The 21,629-nt window shown below is 31.0% G+C and overlaps 1 protein-coding gene across 8 annotated transcripts in view; it reads right to left on the bottom strand.

Annotated features, from left to right (window-relative positions):
• The window catches only part of LOC126771094 (cell adhesion molecule Dscam2), a 60,893-nt gene that overhangs the window by 38,045 nt on the left and 1,219 nt on the right, over positions 1 to 21,629 (bottom strand). For 3 of the 8 annotated variants that reach the window (XM_050490808.1, XM_050490811.1, XM_050490809.1), the window contains exons 2-5: positions 16,453 to 16,605; positions 7,065 to 7,249; positions 5,546 to 5,684; positions 2,577 to 2,738 (exon numbers count right to left, since the gene is read on the bottom strand). In XM_050490808.1, coding sequence (XP_050346765.1) covers positions 2,577 to 2,738; positions 5,546 to 5,684; positions 7,065 to 7,249; positions 16,453 to 16,501 — 535 coding nt within the window. In that variant the 5' untranslated portion in view covers positions 16,502 to 16,605. Of the gene's footprint in view, positions 1 to 1,532; positions 1,704 to 1,790; positions 1,953 to 2,078; positions 2,241 to 2,322; positions 2,494 to 2,576; positions 2,739 to 5,545; positions 5,685 to 7,064; positions 7,250 to 16,452; positions 16,606 to 21,629 lie in introns of all 8 variants that reach the window. The other 5 variants (XM_050490804.1, XM_050490805.1, XM_050490810.1 and 2 more) reach the window with 5 other exon arrangements.

Below are 21,629 nucleotides of genomic sequence, written 5' to 3'. Positions count from 1 at the left end.
TGTTGAGATATGACATTTGAGTATAGCTGAATTGCCACGCAAAACACTTTCTTCCATTAAATTAACGGTATATGCTTGTGTGACGACTGCAAGTAAAATTGCAATATTAATACTAGATTTGGACAAGTAACGGGATTGAAATTGGATAATATAACGGAATAGATAAGGAATGTAATGTCGAATTAACAAGATACCCGCGTTGTTTGTTGTATCGTTAAATTGAATTTCTATTTCGTCATTCCCCTCTAAGATGATCCACGAAGCAACGTAAACGTACTCCGTAACAAAACTCGGGATTAAGCATTTTATAATTGCAGCATTTCCTCGTAAAACATTTTCTTCTACTAAATGAACAGTATATGCCTGTGATACGACTGAAATTTCGAAAAAAACATAATCGTCACGAATATTTAGCTTTGACTTTTTGATTGGATAGGGATGCCAAGGGATATATATTAGAAGTCAGTTTTAGTTATTGTACCGTAATTTTCATTGGTCAAGAATTCTCCACCTTCACTATCATGCCAAGAAATAACGTGTACGTGATCAGTAACAAACGATGGGATGTGACATTTGAAAACTGCTGCATTACCTCGAATTACGTAAATATCGTAAACTTGAGATTCGTAGAATTGATTTACAGCTGAAATATTTAAAAAAAAGAGGTAACTAAAACGTACTGTAATTATGAATTAGGCCGAGGATTTTGTGGAGAGCGGATAGGGACAATTGGGGTCACGCAAGCGATCTCGATTACCATAATTGCCTTCAGAGTCATTCAACGAAAATGCAGAGAGGGACTCTTCGTCCGTAACCCATTCGACTACGTGTACGTAATCTGCTACAAATGACGGAATGAGACATTTGACTATAGCAGAGTTCCCGCGAAGAACATCTTCGTCTATGACGCGTGGTTCATAGTTTTGATGTACAACTGTGGATGTAATTTATGATAGCCTTGATGAAAAGATGACTAATATATTCAAGATGGGAGATAGGATAAATATAATTAAATATACATTATTTATCTACTACCAGGGTCAATATTTGTATTTTCATCGGATACAATTGTTTCATTGTCCATTAGCCATGCCATGACAGTAACGAAGTCAGCTACGAAAGATGGCACGATACATTTCAGAATTGCTGTATTGCCCCTCATAACGAATTCATCGTTGACTCTAGCCTCGTATACTTGAAGCACCGCTGTTACAAATTTATCAAAGTTAGGATATTTAGGATTTGGGCATATGGTATTTAGGCAAAGTTACCCTCGCTACTTCCCGGGTAGTAAGTTCCACCATCACTATCGGTCCACATTTCAACAAACACAAAATCCGATACAAAACTTGGTAATTCACATTTCATTATAGCTGCGTTTCCCCGAATAACATACTCGTTGTCAGCTTCAGCTTCATATGGCTGTGACACCACTATTCAAAAGAGATTAAAATTTATGACAAGGTATTTGGAAATTTGGAATGGAATGTGGAAATATAATAGACATTCTGTTTCTTTTGTAAAATATATACCCTCAGATGTATTAGTATTATTTATTGTAAGTATTTCGCCATCGTCCATAAGCCACGAATCCACGTGAACGAAATCGCTAACGAAGGAAGGGATCTTGCAGCGAACAATAGCAGCGTTTCCTCTAATCACGTACTCATTTTCGGCTTCAGTCACGTAATACTGAGACACAACTAAAGAATAACAATTAGAGTTCGAAATGGATAAGTAAATGGAGGTGACAGGAGTGACACTTAATAATGGACGCTAGTAATGTTTACCGAAGTCTTCAGAATCGGTAATCACGGTTCCTTCTTCGTCAATCCAAGCTTCTACTTTTACAAAATCCGCGACAAAGGAAGGAATGGAACATTTCAAAACAGCAGCGTTTCCGCGTATAACATATTCTGTTAGAATCTCTGCTTCATAAAACTGATTGACAACTGAAACATTGTGGTTCGCGTAATTGGCGTCTTAATATCATTTTATAGGGTTGGTAATTAGTACTTGGAAACGGGTGTCGGGAAAATTCTGGAACAGGTGTTTCTTTAAAAATATAATTATCCTACCGATGTCATCAGTTAGCAAGTATTCACCGCCGTCGGAGTCAACCCAAGCTTCTACTTTAACAAAGTCGGCAACAAATGAGGGGATGTTGCATTTTAATACAGCGGTATTTCCTCTAATAACATATTCAGACACTACTTCCGCCTCATAATACTGTGTAACAACTGTAATGTATTGGATTATTTAGATTTTTATAAAGGAATTTTGGTAAGAGGATCGGGAGATCATTTTTTTGAGACGAATTACCCTCTCCCTCCATGCTGCTATTCAAATTAAATGAATTCCCTGCTTCATCATGCCATGATATAACGTTTACAAAATCGGCGACAAATGAAGGTATTGAACATTTAAGTATGGCTGAATTTCCCCGGATTACGTATTCGTTATTAACTTCAGATTCATACTGCTGCTGGACAACTGTGAATATTTTCACTCTCAATTATTATTGGAAAGGGAGGAATGGAAGGATTTAGAATTTTGAAATTTCAATTCAGATTAACCATAATTTTCTCCAGGATAAAAATCTTCATTTTCATCGGTATGCCATGATAGAACTTCTATAAAATCCGCGACGAACGATGGGACCTGGCATTTTAGTATAATGCTGTTCCCCATTATCACATACTCCTTGTTTACGTCGGTATCGTATTGCTGCGCGACCACTAATTCAATTGAGGGAACATTTAAAGAGGCTTTTTAAAAAACTGTGTTAACTCAAGTCAATCCAACTAGCTTCAATACTTATTATTTTTCCATATTTGTAATATTATACTTTGAATTTAATAAATTAATTTAAAAAAAAACAGGTTGTTGCCATCTTTCTCCTTAAAAATAAATATCTAATACAATGGTCGTATTGTAAAAAAAAAACTCTTTTTGTAGATCAAGTTAGATTCACTCGTCTATAAAATTTAAAATGAATTTGGCGACAATAAGTACGATAATATTCACACTTCACGGAGAAAATGTATTATAATTAAATCTATGAACATAAAATACCTATTTAGTAAAGGCTTGGGGAGATACGTTTTTTCTATTTATAACCAAACTCGTTTATTTATTTATTTGTAAACTATGTACAGACATTTTTATAATATACAACATAAAAAAGGTAAACTAGTTGCATATCAAAACAATTTATTGATAACAAAATATTTTCGATTAATTGTTTGATATTACGGTCACTAAAAGTCAAACTTGAATCATCACTAGCTAAAAAGATCAATCTTTTCACCCAATAAATATTAACACCTAAAATCGCATCAACTAAATACCTATTAAATAAGGTATAAGTTTAGAACGAAAAGCTTAGGTATTTATCAATAATATTTTTAAAAATGGGACAGATAATTTCTCCCGAAGTAAGAACTCATTTTTAAACTATTGAAATTTTAAAGATGTAATGTACTTAAAGACGACATCGTTGAAAGAATCATATATTTTTTTAATATTTATTATATACTTATTGTAATACAATATTAATACCTACAATTTTGAATCTGTATTGCTAGCAAAATAAACAACTTGTAATGTCGTTTTTGACGTTTGACGTTCGATAAACAAACAGACAAAGTGTATTTGTTTGAAGACAATTAAATTAATATAAAATATGATTAATTGTCGCACATTTGAAGTATGTATTGATTACAGTTCTGGACAGTTTTTCATCAAAAATTGTACAGTTTTTTATATTCGACTTATACATATTTTTACCGTTATTAATTCAACATTAATCTATTGATATTATTATATTTAGTAAAATAATATAATATATTCATATTTTTAAGTTTTAGACGAAATAGTATTACTGTTCCTTAATGCAGTTTACACACATCCAGACGATTGTTGCCAGAGGCGAATACACAATCTTTCTGATTCATATTCTATTTTAAATTACAATTTAATTCAAACATTCATATTTTTGTTACACGCCGTCACATAAAAACTAATAACATACACATAAAACACACAATCACATGTTTATGTAAGTGCGTAAAATTCCAGAGCGACATATTATGTAAATATTGAAATAATACTTAATTGACATTATAAACATTAATTAATCTGCAATACAAATATTAGGCGAGCGCATTTATATACACTGAATAAATTCCTTAAAATATAATCATTCAATATGCATTACCTACCAAAGATAAATGATTATAAACGAAAACTTGTCTATGCAGTGTGAAGCGCTTTTCACATTGTCTCATAACTTTAAAAGGACGTAATTAAAATTTATTCGGTTCATGTCTTGAACTCACATAAAAAGACATTCTAATCATCCGATGAGGTTATTAAATTATGTCATAGTTAGAGAGTACAGACGGAACTAACATCTGACAAATTTATGTCTACTCAATCGTCCCTGGTTATTTATCCAATTGACCCTACAGCGCTATTAGTCATGAAAAGCGCTAAGGGCTTTGCCCTAAATTAAACGTGACACATAGTTACCCGGTAGTTAAATTGAAAAATATATCTATTTTACGAATCTAAAATATTGATGTTAAGTTATTTTTATCAAATAATAACCATTTTTATAGTTAATATAATACCTTATATCGTTTTGAAATGTAATTAAAAATATTAGTTGATTTCGATCAAGATTAAATCTATCTAAATAAAATTATTTATATTATTTTGTTAAATAGATTGAGTGTTAAAGACAACGAACCAGGGTCATAAGTCAAAAAGTGAAGTGGAGCATGATTGTAGACGAAAAACGATTATTTATATATTTTAATGTTTAAGGTAAATAGTTAATATATTGCAATTGTTTTTGTATTTAAATTCGTTAAATATATAAATACTCATCAAGATATAATAATAGAATTGTTATTATGTTTTTTTTTGACATGATATGAAATTTTCTATCATTTTTTCCCAATTATGGTTTAAGTATTATTCATGTTTGTATCCTTTTTTCCATTTATTATATATTTTATATGTCCTCAAATGTAATTATTAAACTTTACACGCATTGTATGGCAAATTCAGATATGCACATTAAATTTTTAACATCATAAGATAAGCTTATTCTTCCAATAAAATAATTATAAAATTATAACTCAAAATAAAATAATTAAATAGTCGCTCTACAACTTTACAATTTAAGGCACAACTCAACGCTTACGTTTACGTTACTACTGTTTGTTTTCCAAAACGTATCGACATAATTAATCAACAATGCCATTAATGAAAATGTAATGTAAACATAAGCGTTTACGCTGATGCTGTGATCTTATTTTAAATCTTATGATAAAATACAGCTCTGTGTACGAAAATCAAATTGTGAAATAAATCGGTTCAATAGTTAGCGTCACATGAGCGTAGAAATTGAAGACCAAACATTTACGAAACGTAAGATAATTTTGATGAAATTTTTCATTTTTCATATTCAAACTTTGGTCATATTAACAAAAACTTAATTATGAATTTTATAATTAAGAAGTTTATTCAAACTTACCAGCTCGTACGTTGACGTCCCTTGAGTGGATACTTCCAACGGGATTCGTTGCAAGACAAGCATAAACCTGAGCGTGTACTTCCTGTCGGTAATCTTCCGCTCGGAAGGGGGGGAATACCAAATTTCCATTCGGGAGAACCTGTCATGATGAAAGATTAACACTTAAATTCAAATATATAATAAAATTAATTCTATTAATATTATTATTGGGATACTGTAAGGCATGTGATAGCTTTAGTATGGATGTAGATTTGTTCAATATTTATATCATCGCTGAAGTGCAACTGATAATAATTACTTCGTATGTTTATTACTAATAATAATAATAATAAGGTTTAATTATTTTGTTAATGAAACAAATTGTAATACCTAATATATACTTATGCAATATATAATGAGTCCTTTATATTTTTTTTCCATATGTATGTATTTTAACGATCCTTGTATTTGCTTGTATCATTCATTTAGTAAAATATCTACAATATGTAATGGATAATGTTATACAAGATGATAGAGAAATGTGGACTTCACGTATTAATTCTCACTAAGTTTACTTGGCATAGAACTTACACGTAGCCTTGTGGCGGAATATAAATACTACCTTATGAAAGATATTGGGATGAGATCATAGACAATTTAGTACTTTTTCAAGATTTGACACATTCCTATAATATAGTAATTTGTTTCAAAATCATTTTATAACGATACGTATATCGAAGCGAAGCACTGAGCAATCAGGATACGCATGGATTAGTAAGGCCACGCGATTATGCGCGAGAAAGCGATTGTGGTTTGCTTTAATCCATCACCCGTAATAGTTAGGTCGCATGAAGTAGCCCGTATCTTCTGTTATAGATGGGCAGTCGCAGTGGTCGCATGAAGTACCCTTCACTTTACTTACATAATTCCCTACAATAGTGAATCAATCTTTAATCTGATATATGAGTCAATCTCACACCATCTGATAAATGTACCATCTAATCTACGCTAGGCTGTCTTACTTAGTTCCAAATTTTCGTAAATAGCCTTTTTAACCAGATAGTCATAATATACCGGTAGACCTACTTTTTGCGCCTCTGAAAAATTTAATACTCCCGATGACTGGAGGACCATTCATTGAATACAATGTTATGCCCAGATGTGTGTTGCAGTTAATCGACATGATATTTAAAAATTACTAATAATATCCGGTCCGATTTTGGTCACGGCGGCCAATCTCGAGATACATTAGCCAACTGCGCAGGACATTTTATTTTACCTGTGTTTGTGCACACACTTGTGCACTCTCTATTCCCTAACTCTTATAATCTGACGGGACGGCAATCCGACATGACCGCGAAACTTTTTACTGGTCCGATCTGGGATTCGAGCCCAGAGCACCGAGGTCCCGGTCTACGGCCTTATATCTAGCCACTAGACCAACGAGGCAGTAAAATTGCTAGTACTGATAGATTGATGAATCTTTTTTATCTCACCGGCAGCATAATTTTTTTTTGTTTAAATAGAGAAGAGTGATTACCTGTCGCAATCCAGGAACGTCACCAACAGCGGTTCCATCAGCTCGTACCCAAATAACATCAGGTGTAGGGGATCCACGGGCGGCGCATTCTACAACGGCTCCAGTCGTGTTGCTAAAGTCTACTCGGTTCGGGGGTTCTTTCATAAATATAGGGCCGATAGTCTCGTCCTCGCATCGCACCGCTCCTGGTAAAAAAAACGAACTCAGTTTATATCGCAAACTATTGGTCTAGTAAAATGTTAACAAAAGATATTTGTTTTAAGTAAGAATAAATAACTTCACGGATTTGCGTTTATATATATTTACATAACCTAATATAAATATACGACAGACATATTAAATTGACATGACATTCGCTAGAGTTTAATTAATTAAGCTTAAAGTATAAATGAATTGTTTTTGATTCAGTAATTAATGATAAATTTTATCATAACTAAGACATAATTATAACTAAGACATAACTAAGACATAATAACAACAGAAATATCGAATAAAAATCAAGAGAACACGGAATAATTATTATGTAATTAATCTATCCATAAACATGATACGAAGATTAGTTACGTTTTTATATCTAATTAATATTCAAACCTGTAAATGGCCTAATGTTAACGTTAATATTTTTCGTGTTGTATTTATAAATGTTGTTTTTTTTTAATATAATTATTATATTAAGGTTCATTCCCGAACAACCTTAGTCAAAATAATATGTGGAAAAAACAGGTTCATGTGCGTCAAATATCCTATCAGAATTTTGGAAGTGCAATTGAGTTTTTAGGTTGTAAACAAAAATAATTTCCATTCATGAAAATTATTTGAATTATTTTTACTGATTTATCGATGAGTTTAAATTAATAATTTATCTATTTAAAAAAAAAAACTGTTTACAATCGGCGAAGACAATTAGTAAGTAATACACGGAAGAAATGAAATCCACGCGTTTTATAATCTTATACCCACTTTTAAGGGTGTTTTTATTTTTTCAAATCAAAATACTACCTCGACTTCTATATTTCATATAAAAAAACCATTAAAACAAAATCGGTTCTACATAGCGAAGCTTGTTAAATGCAATTTTATGTTATAAATAAAGACATATTACTCAATAATTGTTTGCAACACATAATACACCAAAGTGTTCAGCACATCACAAGGAATATGTGAAGCAAAGGTTTGTTCCTTGCGGATTTTTTACTTCTAGATACTTGAAATACGGCGACTGTCAATTTCAATGTTTATCGCATCTTATCTTATTATTCTTACGTACTTAAAAAGAGTCTACGGGACGTTCGTGTTGATGATAAGTTTATAAGAATACAAAGAAAAAATATGATAACATTTAGACTTTGAAAAAAAAAGGAAATGTTTTACAACAATAATATCTGATCTTCGTACAAACATACATGATTCAATAAAATAAAAATTTTATAAAATTTATCAATTTTGCGTGACACGTTATAAAATCAAAACGTTACTGTAACTTATAAATAAAATTTAAAATAGGAATTAACATAGACCAATAATGAAAGCTGAACCAACGAAGATAAAGAGCATTGTTACCGCCTAATCCTTAAGTTGTAATTATATATTTTTTGTCGATTGCTTCTTGCATTGGTCTTTGCAATAGCTGCCGTGTTAAAATTTGTGCGTTCGCAACAAACAAATAGGCCACATGTGTTAGTCGAAGGTTGTTTTACGTATTTCCGGACCTCGTCACATGGGGATTCCGTCACCTTGTGTAATGTTGTGAACCGTTTATACAGGACTTTGGGATTGGACATACACGTAAAAATCATATGACAAAACTTATTGCTCTTAGTCTATTTCATCCAGGACTTTTTTGACATGTCTCGACGGCAACAAAACCAAGCTAAGTACATTACGAGAACACTCCCGCATGAGTTTACAAGACTCGACCCAGTTTTTATGTAGCCTAGAATGACGCCAAAACGACCTCGGTCTTTCGCCCTTATGTGACAGGAATAATTCTGGCTGAGAACTAGACTTCTATACTAAAATCAATATTGTTCGAAATCATTTTCCAGATTTATATATCATCAGGTTGAATAAATCTATTTATATCTATTGTTATTGAAATAAATTACAAAAATCAGAATATTCCATATTCTAAGACGTTCTCATAAACAGTTTTGAATCGTCACGTTACTCACATGATTAAAGTCGAAATGTAGATTTTACAGAGAAGGAGCAGCAAAAATCTCAATTATTTTTTCAAATGAAGTAAGTACGTAGGGCAAATATTATTTTTAGATTTCCGATTTCAGCGATTTAGTTATTATTCACCAGAAACTTTGACAAGAAATTACATATAATAAACGGACCGGTATGATTGTTACGCCTATAAGCGCCGCAAACATTCGTATAACGATGGAGAACCCCCTACTAGTAAGGCTTTCCCAAGAAGACCTGGCGACAGAAAGGCGGCCAGCCTTAAGTCTGGGGAATCCTCATAATCAATGAGATAAGGGTAGGCATATGATTATTAGGTAATATATATTTCGAATATTTAATTTAAACTATATCATATGAAATACAATAAAAATAAATTATAAACAAACATTGGCTTCTGTTTCATATGGAAATTGGAAACTTTAGATCAAGTTCAAGTCGTAACACCTTATCTTGGCGATGCTTTATGTAAGGCGAAAGTGGAACTAGAGAGCGGGATACAAAATTGTTGAGAACGTGTAACTATTATCTTAAAATAACAAAATATTTAAGTCTAAAAAAAGTCAATCTATTGTAAATAACTATTAGCATTAGTCTAGGTAAATTTAAAAAATCGATCGCTCCCAAAAATAAAATTACTCATCACTTCAGTCTGAGAACTTCAAATAACATAAAAATAAGCTTTAAATTATATTGATTTATACAAGTCCTAGTAATTAATTCAAAACTTTATAATAAATACTAAAACTATGACCTTTAAACATTAGTAATCGTCATTGTTTGTTATCAATAAATATTTTCTTTAGCTGATAAGGATCAGAGGACTAAGTGATTTAATTTATTTATTACCGATAACCCACTTATATTAGTAAGACAGATGCAAACGCACCGTTCTACGTCATGATTCGCGTCACAGCTGATAGTGAGTTATCACTTACTGACCACGCTCCAAAAGGTTTGTCAAACATCGACAGCAAAGCGTACTTAGTAAAAACTAAGTACGGATACAAAAACCGATAATAACACCAATGTCGTGTGATATAGATAACAATGATTGCAAGTATCATTTAAAAAGCGAGATTTTTAATGTTGGCATAAAAACAAAACAGCATTTCATCCCTTGATACTTAGTTTCGAAAATGATAACTCAGTAAGCAAAAAATTGCGGGCAAGTATGTGCGACAGATGTTAAGCCGCCCGCGCTCGTGATTGGTCAACTAGCTGACAGATGTGCATAGGAATCACGAATGGAGTCCCGAGGCCGCTACTTTGAAAATGATTAAAAGCAGAGAACGTGTTTCATTTTATTTTTTAAGCATTCGACCTATAACATTTGTTTTAATAAAAAAAACATGCTATAATTAAACAATATCAACGAATCAAAACAAGTAAACACACAAACTCAAGTAAATACATAATGTAAATCACCATATATATATATAAAACATAAATGTATATATATATATACACATTTATTTACTTACATTATTTATTTACATTTATGTTTTAGTTTTTAACTAATTAGTAAGGGACTATTATTGTTTTTTATTGTAAAATATTGTATTTTCTTCTTAAATAGCTAAGACATCTGGGAGTAATGTTGTAATCGATAAATGTGGGCGCCACTAACTGTCGACACCTGCTCTAACCACCTGGTCACGCGGTATTTTATCATTTGTAGGAGATTTCTGTTATATATATATATACATGTTATATACATAGACGTAATAAATTGTTTCAAGTTATTTACCTTTGTATAAAATATTTTTTATAAAAAATGTATATATTGGTCAATATAGGTGGGTTGATTGCTTTATCCTGAGCAAAAAGATACGAAGTAGAGTTATTGTAGGTCTATACAAAATTCGCTTCCATTTTTTTACGTAATCTATATAAATACATAATATAAATAACGCCGGAGAAACTTTAAGTATGCTAAAAACTAACCGTTATTATTATTGTTCATTTCTAAAAAGACAGAACAAGACCTACCGACTAATCATTTTTGGTAAAATATTTTCATGCCACGCGCATTTAAAAAAAAACGAAATTATGTAATCAAGTAGTCCAAAATTTTAAACGACTTTAATATTATGTGGGTATGAATTAAATATTGACTCTACAAGACGACAGAAACAATCAACTGCTAAATTACGAAACAAGAGAATATAATTAGCGTTGCTTTTTTTTTATTTTTGCTTATAATAAAATATTTAAATGATAAAGTTATGTTTGTTTGATATGGATATTGATTTATTATTTTCCCCTACGTATATTTTATAATTTGTTATCGAATTGAATGGTTTAAAATATATATAATATATTTATATATGAGCGTGGGGTTCACATATTCACGTAATAATGTCAAGGTTATCTGGTATCGTTTTGCTATACTCGAAGGACAATTAAAATAAGAAAACATTTCATTTGATTTCGATGAAATAAAGACTAAACGGGACTTTTAAATACTTCTTTTAATAATTCAGGTATTTCAATTTGTAATTTTTAGCCGTTTCAAAGATAAGCCCGTACAAACAGGCAGATAGATAGACAAAAATAAAAAAAAATCGTTGTTTTGGTTTTGGGTAACCATATTAACTTTAAAAGATAACGTTATACATATAAAAATGTTTTAATTAACGTACGCTTAAGGTTTGTAAAGAAATATAATCCGATTTATAAAAATGTAAATTCAAATGCAAAAAAAAACACAACTTATATTTCTTTCTGAGTTCTTACTGTGTTCTCATACAATAGTTATTTATTTTCTGTATTATATAACAGTTATTTTATATATATACTGTAAAAATGTAAAATTTGATTGTAGGTAATTAAATATATCGTTTTATACAAGCAATGATGAGATCATACTGAATATGATCTAATAATATATTATGAATTAATAATATTTATTTATATACTTAGTATTGAAATTACAAAAAACCTCATTACATTAAAGCACGTGGGATGGACTCCATTTTCTCTGAATAAATACAACGGGGAAAAAATAATATCGTTCAATGTTTTGAATTCCATTGCAGACGCTGTTTGGTGTTATCGCGTTATTGGCGTTTTCAATAAAAAAAACTATTGTTGATCGTATGTAGATGATAATGAAATACAATTACTTAAAGTAAATTAGCAGCCTCTGAATGTAGCACTACTAGGCTTAATCCTCTGCTCAATTTAAGAAGCAGGTTAGAATTCCACCACGCTTCTCGAATGCTGATTGGTAAATTTATGTAGCAGACTTTCTTGATTCATCCAGGCACGCATGTTTCCATAATGTTTTTCTCAATCACGAAATGAATTATATACACAATACGACCACTTGAAAATTCAGAAGGGTTTGCCCGAGATTAAACACACTATATTCGAAAGAAGTACTTGTTTTCTAACCACTGGGTCATCACAGTTCATAACTAATCACTACATAAAAAAACACCGTACAATCATCAATGTTTAGAACTTTCTTAGCGTGTATTTACATAATTTTGTAAAGAACCTACATGTGCGTGTAAGTTTATGGCTAAATTCCAAGGAGCATGGAACGTTAAGGTCATTCACCTCGCTAGATTCCTAGTTCAACGGTTACGAAATTGTTATCTTCCATGTTTATCTCCACTTTTAAGCATCTCGCAACATTAAAAATTTTTATTTTAGGGCATACTTTTATGGCAACAATGCTCAAACTGAGTGATTTTATTTTGAACAGATTTTTAAAAGAGTTCCAAGCCGTGTAGTGTAATTTTGATTTAAATAACATAAATAATAAATATATACGGATTACTTGTAAAAGTTGTTCAGAAGATCCTTAATTAAATTCTATTTTTGCATTGATTTGACATTCGTAAGAAGATTACAATACAATAGCATTGTTTAACTAATCACCCACTTAATAAAATTTTAGGTTAAGCCGACAATCAAAATATAAATGATTTTTTGTTCATATTCTATGCGTGCGTTACATCATCTTAGATTGCCTAGTATAGTAGATATTTAGTGTAAGTATATATATAATCTTATATCGTAACGAAGGTTTAGAATTTCAAAAAAAAAACACGATTGTATATTTTATAGCATCCCTTTTTGAACTCACAAAAATTTAAAACATAATTCATTTGTGTACTTTAGTCTTGATCGTGTTGAATTGAATTTCAATATTAATGACACCGTTGAACAAAATACGAGTATCTATTCAATGTATGGACATAGTAATCCAATACATTGTGGTAAGCATTCGGTAACATTATGGCCTCCGTTTTCAGTTTTGTTTAAATACGTACAGCGATTAAAATCTCGTCTCAATTATTTAATGACTGTATTTACAAACACGCCAGTTTGTAGCTGTTGTTTTATTTTTTTGTTTCCATTTTTTGTAATTTGGCGGTTTACTAAACTATGTATAAGGATGAGCATTTAATATTGAAGTGCGAATGTGCGAATTAATAACAACGAACAGGCAGACACAATAGGATATCATTGTCGGTTGCGGCATTCTATTCTTTGAAAGGCCAATGTTCCGGTATATTTACGTTAAAACACATTCGCGAACCTGACGGCCTCGACCACGCTTTTATGTCTGCTATATCTCTATAAAAATAAATATATAATCTGGACCTGTACATATAAGATGCAGACATTTTTATACGAATTACTTACGATATAATCAATGCATTTTTACCAAAGCATTCTTAAGCAATTATATTATAAATAAGCCAAAATTAAATTTAAAATATTGTAAATATAAAACCTCATTACAATCTATATATTCTTTTACCGATTCATAATATCATTAGGTAGAGTTGACAGATCATCACACAACGTGAAATCAAATTTGAAGCATATATAAATATATATGTACAATATTTCTCAGATTTTCAATTTAAATTTGGAATTAATTTGGCTGTTGTCATTTTTTTATTATTTCTTTAGAACATTGCGAAAAATATTTTGCAATATGTATTTATATAGATTATATTTTAGATTGTATTTTATCTCCGCGAAGAGATAGTAAAAAAAATACATGATGATACTGCGATGCTGAGTGCAGATGGTATTATAATTGTCCAGTCCCGTCGAGTGGACTGGACTCATTTAAATTAATTTAAATAGTTACGGCCTTCGGAATTACGGATAATGTTTGAATATTTAACTGATGAAATCCGTTTATCTCACTTAGTTTGACGTTATACTTCCTATAATTTGGCCCTTATTGACGAGATTAATTAGAACAATCGTATACGCAAACATAAGTCATCGTACACATGATTTAGTTCAAAGTCATGAAAGAAAATTATGTTGTAAGATTTTTTTATTTCAAAAAGGCAGATGAGCCACCTGATGGTAAGTAGTCATGGTCACCGTTGGCCATAAACATTGGCACTGTAAGAAATATTTACCATTCCTTAATGTTAGAAAAACTTATTTAAGTACATCACTTCATATATTTAATAATTACATATTTCTATATTATATTTGGTTTAATAAAAATATAATCGGTTTCAGAACGTCATTGGTAATGTTTGATAAAAACGTTAAAAAAAATAGTTTTGCCGCGTATATATAAAAAAGGAGAACTGAACGATTGTCATCGAGTTAACAATATATGACATTTTGTTTTAATTAAATTTAAAATGTCTCATAAGATATTATACTAAAGATATTAAAATTAACAAATAATAAAATTTATTATTTTTACTGGTGTATTTCTTATGTTGCCAATACGCCACCAACCTTTGGAACTAAGACGTTATGCACAATTAATAAAATATGGTGTCGTTTTTCAAAATCAACTAATTAATTCACGGCTAGATGACGTGGTATTTTATTAAATTTTATTTTTTCGTTAACACTTAGCACGAAGATATATAACCAGCATTTTTTTTTTTTTATAGTATAGGAAGGCGGACGAGCATATGGGCCACCTGATGGTAAGTGGTCACCAACGCTCTTAGACATTAGCATTGTAAGAAATGTCAACCATCGCTTACATATCCAATGCGCCACCAACCTTGGGAACTAAGATTTTATGTCCCTTGTGCCTGTAATTACACTGGCTCACTCACCCTTCAAACCGGAACACAACAATACCAAGTATTGCTGTTTTGCGGTAGAATATCTGATGAGTGGGTGGTACCTACCCAGACGAGCTTGCACAAAGCCCTACCACCAGTAAAACTACCATATATACATAAACTACCATATATAGAACAGTATAACAGCTACTACTTGTAAGAATATAAATGATAATTAAGTACTATTATTTATAAATTTAAAAAACCAGATTGTTTAGCAAATTATTCTATGTGAAATAGAAAGCTGCTGAGACAAGCGAGCCGATGATTTTCTCCCTTTATGTGTCTCACATGCTTCGCTGTATCGATCGGCGGAATTTTCTAGATATTACATAATTTTTGGAAGCCCAGACCGCTACTGACGCATGAGATTAATTATTTTTTTCGATTTGATTCATACGGTTTACCATTGGAAGAAGTGATTAATGATGTATTTTAGTTTCGTGTAAGTTGGCTGAAAAACGAAGGTGATTGTTAAAGATGTGGAATTATGTCGACTGAAATCGATAAACAGTCAAAAAAGAGTTATTTGTATTACGATATGAACGTCCTATGTACCCTCTTATTCTACCCACGCGAAGCCGGGATGGGTAGTTTAGATTAAACGCAAAACATGCATAGTTAGACACGGACAACTCTTAAATATTACTTTGATTATCTTTTTTATATGTTCCATAATATGTGGAAAAAAGGATAAAACGAACAACGGAAATGACAAATCTAATACACCAAATAATATAGCAATGATAAATTAATTATAACATTTTTATCAAACAAACGTTGGGATATTAATTTTGTTTTATACTGTAAATGATTTATTTTATGCTGATAAATTCCGTACATAAGTATTACACACGAAAAGTTCGTACTAAAAGATTGGAACACAAAACTAAAAGCAGTTTTGTGTTCCAATCTGTTATTTCCTTTTATATATATAATTGATCTGTTTCTCCATATTATTATTACAAAGGCAAGTGTGTTTATTTACGCGTTTCTTACAGAAACGGAACGACGCATGGTGCTTTGCATAGAAATAATTTATAGACCGGAGAGCTATAAAGATTACTTTGTATCGAGAAAAAATTTGTAAAAACTTGTTTATTTCAATATATTTCGCTTACCTATAGCGAGCAGCGCGACGAGGACCGTGAATCCGGTGAATATCGCCATTGCAAACAGTCACTTAACACTTCACTGGTTAGAGATCACTTCTCACTCAGAACAAAACAAATGTTAAATGCACTAGCCGCGCTGCGGCCGGGCTTTGCCCGATACTGAAACAAAAAAAAAACAACTCGTTAATTACACAGATAATATAAAACATTGACACATGACTCAATATCATAGGTTTTCCATAGTTATTCTTCGTTTAAATATGAGTATTAATGTTGTTTTGTTATTATAACGGGTAACATACGATCACGTCGGATTACTATTAACAAATATCCTTGAAAAAGCGTGTTGTGATGGTCACTGACCCCTTTAATTCCCAATGTTATTAAATTGGCGTGCACAACCCTCGAATTAATATTTATATCCCCTTTTTTAAAATTTTCCATAACAAGCTTACATTTTTAATTATAACTAACTTATTCAATTTTTTTTAGATATTTCTAAAATTAAAGAATGTTTGAAATAAGTAAAATTCAAAACGTTCAAATCAAATAACATTAAGCAAAATATAAAGAATTTTCATTTCAACAGAACAAAAAATAATAATAATAAGAACTAAATAAAAACACGCATAATTATATTATATTTCCAATTAAACGTAGGTATGTATGATTATTACAATGGCTCACTCACTATTCAAATCGAATCACAGCAATGCAAATGATTGCTGTTTGGTGTTAGAACAACTAAACCTACAACCAGGACCGGATTAAGTTATCTTTTTGTGATAAAAACATACTTCCTTTTAAATAATTTTGTGAAAACTGAACGAATTTAGTATGACAAATGTTATAAAACGACAAATATATAAAAGAGTTATATGTATTAGGTTCCGTACTCGAATGTTTACATTTATATTGCAAAATTAATTTTGGCCTCTTAATCTTACACGTGTTTTATTATTCGATAGAGCACGACGACTCGTGCCTTTGACTCCATAACCAGCTCATTACTCGTACTTACAAAGGATTCCGGAAGCTCCATACAATCGACCCTCCGCTCTATCCACGCAATGACATAATCGCCGTTTGAATATATAAACAGAAGCTATATTGAATATAGTGACTAAGTAGTTCAAATTTTAATATATCCCGATGTAAAGAAATTACCTATAAATGAGGAGACTTTTCAAAAGCTTATATAAACAATAATATATAATAAATAACATTATACAACTTTAAATAAGACTTACCCACTTCATTCAATTCATATTAATTTAAATATTACTTTTTTAGTGTATGTTTTATTGGTTGTCTTTAATAAATAAATACAGCATATAACAGAAGATGCAATGCGTTTCAGAGAATGTGTATATATTTACGGGTGGCGCTTTGTGCAAGCTCGTCTGGGTAGGTACCACCCACTCATCAGATATTCTACCGCAAAACAGCAGTACTTGGTATTGTTGTGTTCCTTTTTGAAGGGTGAGTAAGCCAGTGTAACTACATGCGCAAGGGGCATAACATCTTAGTTTCCAAGGTTGGTGGCGCATTGGCGATGTAAGCGATGGTTGACATTTCTTACAATGCCAATGTCTAAGGGCGTTTGGTGACCACTTACCATCAGGTGGCCCATATGCTCGTCCACCTTCCTATTCTATAAAAAAAAAAAATATTGACGTGACATCCATGAATTTTATGTTCTTGTTATCAATTATTTGAAAATTGAAAATAGTTATGTGCTGTAAATAAAGTATTATGGAAGAAAAACAATTGAAATCCTTTGTTTTTTCATCCTTACAATAAACAATGTGTGTAGCGTGAGTTTATAAAATTAACACCACCGTGAGTAACCATTATGACATCATCCTATAATTCGATTGCATGTAATTTTAAATGTTCGATTCGGTTTGTATTTTTACTTGAAAATTAAAGTATTTATTAAAGAACACAAAAATGCAGTAATAAATACGAGTCACAGTACATACGGGGCATAAATATCTTTGTAAATATAAATAGACTAAGACAAAACCGTTCAGGACCTTGGTTTGTCAAGCAAAGTTTTTTTTTGCTTGATTACTATGTATGCATTATTATCGTTGTGCGTCAGTGTTATCATTAAAAAAAATAATTGGGAAATAAGAGTAAAAAAATCTAAACATGGAAATCCATATACATTATCATTAAATTACATTTATTTATCATTAAATTATTGACGAATTTTGACAACTAATTAAACATAATAAATATAAAAAGAAAAACGAAACAAACAAAATAACCCATCAAATGAAAACTGAAAATAAAGGTACTTATATAAAAATTTAAATCTTAGTGTAGAAATATTAATTATAAATGTATTATATACATACTAATCAGCTTATTGTCGTCATATTGTACATTTATATTATGTTTAGTTTGCGGTTCCCCAGCCCCAGTTTCTATAGTAAGGAACATGAATGCTGCGCGTGAGTGACGGTAGAGTTATTTTCGGTTTCCATTATCCAGAAATGGCTACACAAAGTTTATGTTTGGATTTCACGAGAGTGAACGTTTTTATTGACGAAAATCATTTACAATAAAAAATACAATCATAAAATATTACATTAATATTTTAATAATAGTACTTCGATGTTTCTCGAGATAATCCTTCTGTTTATTATCACATTATAATTTGTTTAATTTAAAACATATTGTGATACAGTTATTCTGGTCTTTACTCGCGCTCGTATCTACTAATGAATTATTTATTAATCCCAACAAACTTTCGAAAACTTTTATTTAAAAATTTTTAGGTGAATTTAGTTTCATTCGCATATCGTTGCGCTAGCATAGTTCAAATACTATTGCAATGAATATTTTGTAACACGATAAAATTATTATTTTAATTACTATGGCAGCTGTTGGTTGGTAGTTAAATGTTATTTATAATTAAGATGACTAAGGTCATGATACGTAGAGATTACATGACTACCTTGCTGGGTACTACTCCAATATCTATGCGATGATAAATTTATGATGCCAGCTAATGCCCGCGTGCCTCGCCCGCGTAGATTTTAGTACATTAAATATAAATATTAAATATAAAATTGGATAAAATATATAAGTAAGTTTAAGTATAAAATATTTATAGAACGTCTGCTAACCAAATAAGCTGTGAAACAGAAAAAGTTTTATCGAGAACGCTCTAGTATCTTTTGCGTAATAATATTGATAATGATATTTAAGAAAATAATGTACAAAAAATTATAATTTGACATATCGTTCTCTTATTTACATATAGGAAATAAGTAAGCAGTAATTTTATATTTATTTACGAATGATATTGTTATATTATTAATAGGAGATTTACAAAAAGAGATACTTAAAAAATATATAGAGTTAGTGCTCATTAAAATATCAACGGTCAAAGAGAGGGCGTGTAAGATACGTGAGAAGGAATTTGTCAATTGCAATACTGTGTGGGGGTGAACTCTACACGAATAGAGATTCAACCTCGAAATTTGAACCTTACTTCAACCGCATAAGGTGCAGTAGCGTTAGAATAATATTGAACCTGAATGAACGGTCTTCCAGACGAAACGACAAACTCGGTACTCTTATGTACTATTATATATAATGCTCTTTGGAGACTTATCGATCTCTGCTGAATACCAGACTGAAGAAAGATATAAGTCGCACGTTTTATTACATCTCGAAAATAAGATTTATTATTAGTGAGCAAAGATAAGTTTGTCTCCGACACAAGTTAAAACTAACTCTCCTTTTGAAAAATATAACCTTTCTTTTTTATAATGCCGTCTGAAACAAAATGATTAAATAATAAAGTACCATGAAGTTTATCTAAGCATTTCTTCGAAGCAAAACATATATCGCATTACATCCGGATAATGTGTGTCCTGTTACAAACACGTTGGTAGGAAATAGTCAGTTGGTAACACAGTAAAGTATTTTTTTTTTAATATTTTGATTTTGATCGTTACCAAAAATCCCATCCGTTTTTAATAAGAACGGATTAGTAATATGTAATAATAAAATATCCTGGGACATTATTCACACACGGCAAACTAAGCAGAGCTTGTACTATGGAAACCACACAACTGATATACTACATATACTACTTTTCATTTGTAAATACATACTTATAGAGATAATTACACCCAGCATCAGGACAAACAGACATGTTCATGCACACAAATGTCTGTCCTGGGTAGGAATCGAACCTACAACCATCGGCGTGTAAGAAAAGTATCTACGCCAACCAGCCCGATATTTTCACTAAGGTATGTCTCGGATAACCTCAAGCCGTCTGAAAAAAACTTTGTATAGAAAATGTAAAATAATGAAAACCACGTATTTTAGCGCATTTTCACTAAAAGTACATTCTCTGAAAAAATCTTAACTATTCTGTAGGGATTTATAATATATAAGAGATTACGCTTAAATTATTAGCGAATAAAAGGTTTTCTACCTGACATCTTTTAGAACAAAACTATCTCGCTCCAACCGCTTTTCGGATTGCACCTGCCCTTGAACGAAAACAGGCTCATTGAATGGAGCCAACCATATGCTCAACTAATAATATCTATTGAAAAAACCCAGCCTCCAATTTCTTACCCGATGATAATTCTTATATTTAACAAAAATATAAGAAAAAAATGCTTTGTAATGCAATTTGAAACATGTCTTAAAATCTGATTGATAATTTGTAAATTCACAATTAATATTAATGTTAAAAAGGAAACCGCGCGTAGAATATTTTATCGAAATCAAAATTTTATCTGAATATACTATAAAATTTAGCTCATAATTAAGGTGTAAGTAGCGACTAGATTAAAATGAACAAGTGAAAATGTAAAGTGCATAAAGGCAGTCTTATTGTTTCTAGCAATTTCTTCTAGACATTCGACGAGTGGATTTTTGACAAGAATTTTATAGTATTTTTTATGGTATTCTTTAGCTGAATATCTGTGACTGTGAACATCTAGATTCTAAACCTAAGACTATCTTCATGAATAAATTATATCATATTGTAAAAAATATATGATTAAATATTTTTTTAGGGTATAGGAAGGCGGACGGGCATATGGGCCACCTGATGGTAAATGGTCACCAACGCCCATAGACATTGGCATTGTAAGAAATTTTAACCATCGCTTACATCACCAATGCGCCACCAACCTTGGGAA

This window comes from Nymphalis io, chromosome 10 (assembly GCF_905147045.1).
Source record: "Nymphalis io chromosome 10, ilAglIoxx1.1, whole genome shotgun sequence".
NCBI lineage: Eukaryota > Metazoa > Arthropoda > Insecta > Lepidoptera > Nymphalidae > Nymphalis > Nymphalis io.
Note: the sequence above shows the minus strand (reverse complement) of the source record. Positions and strands in the feature narration are given on the sequence as shown.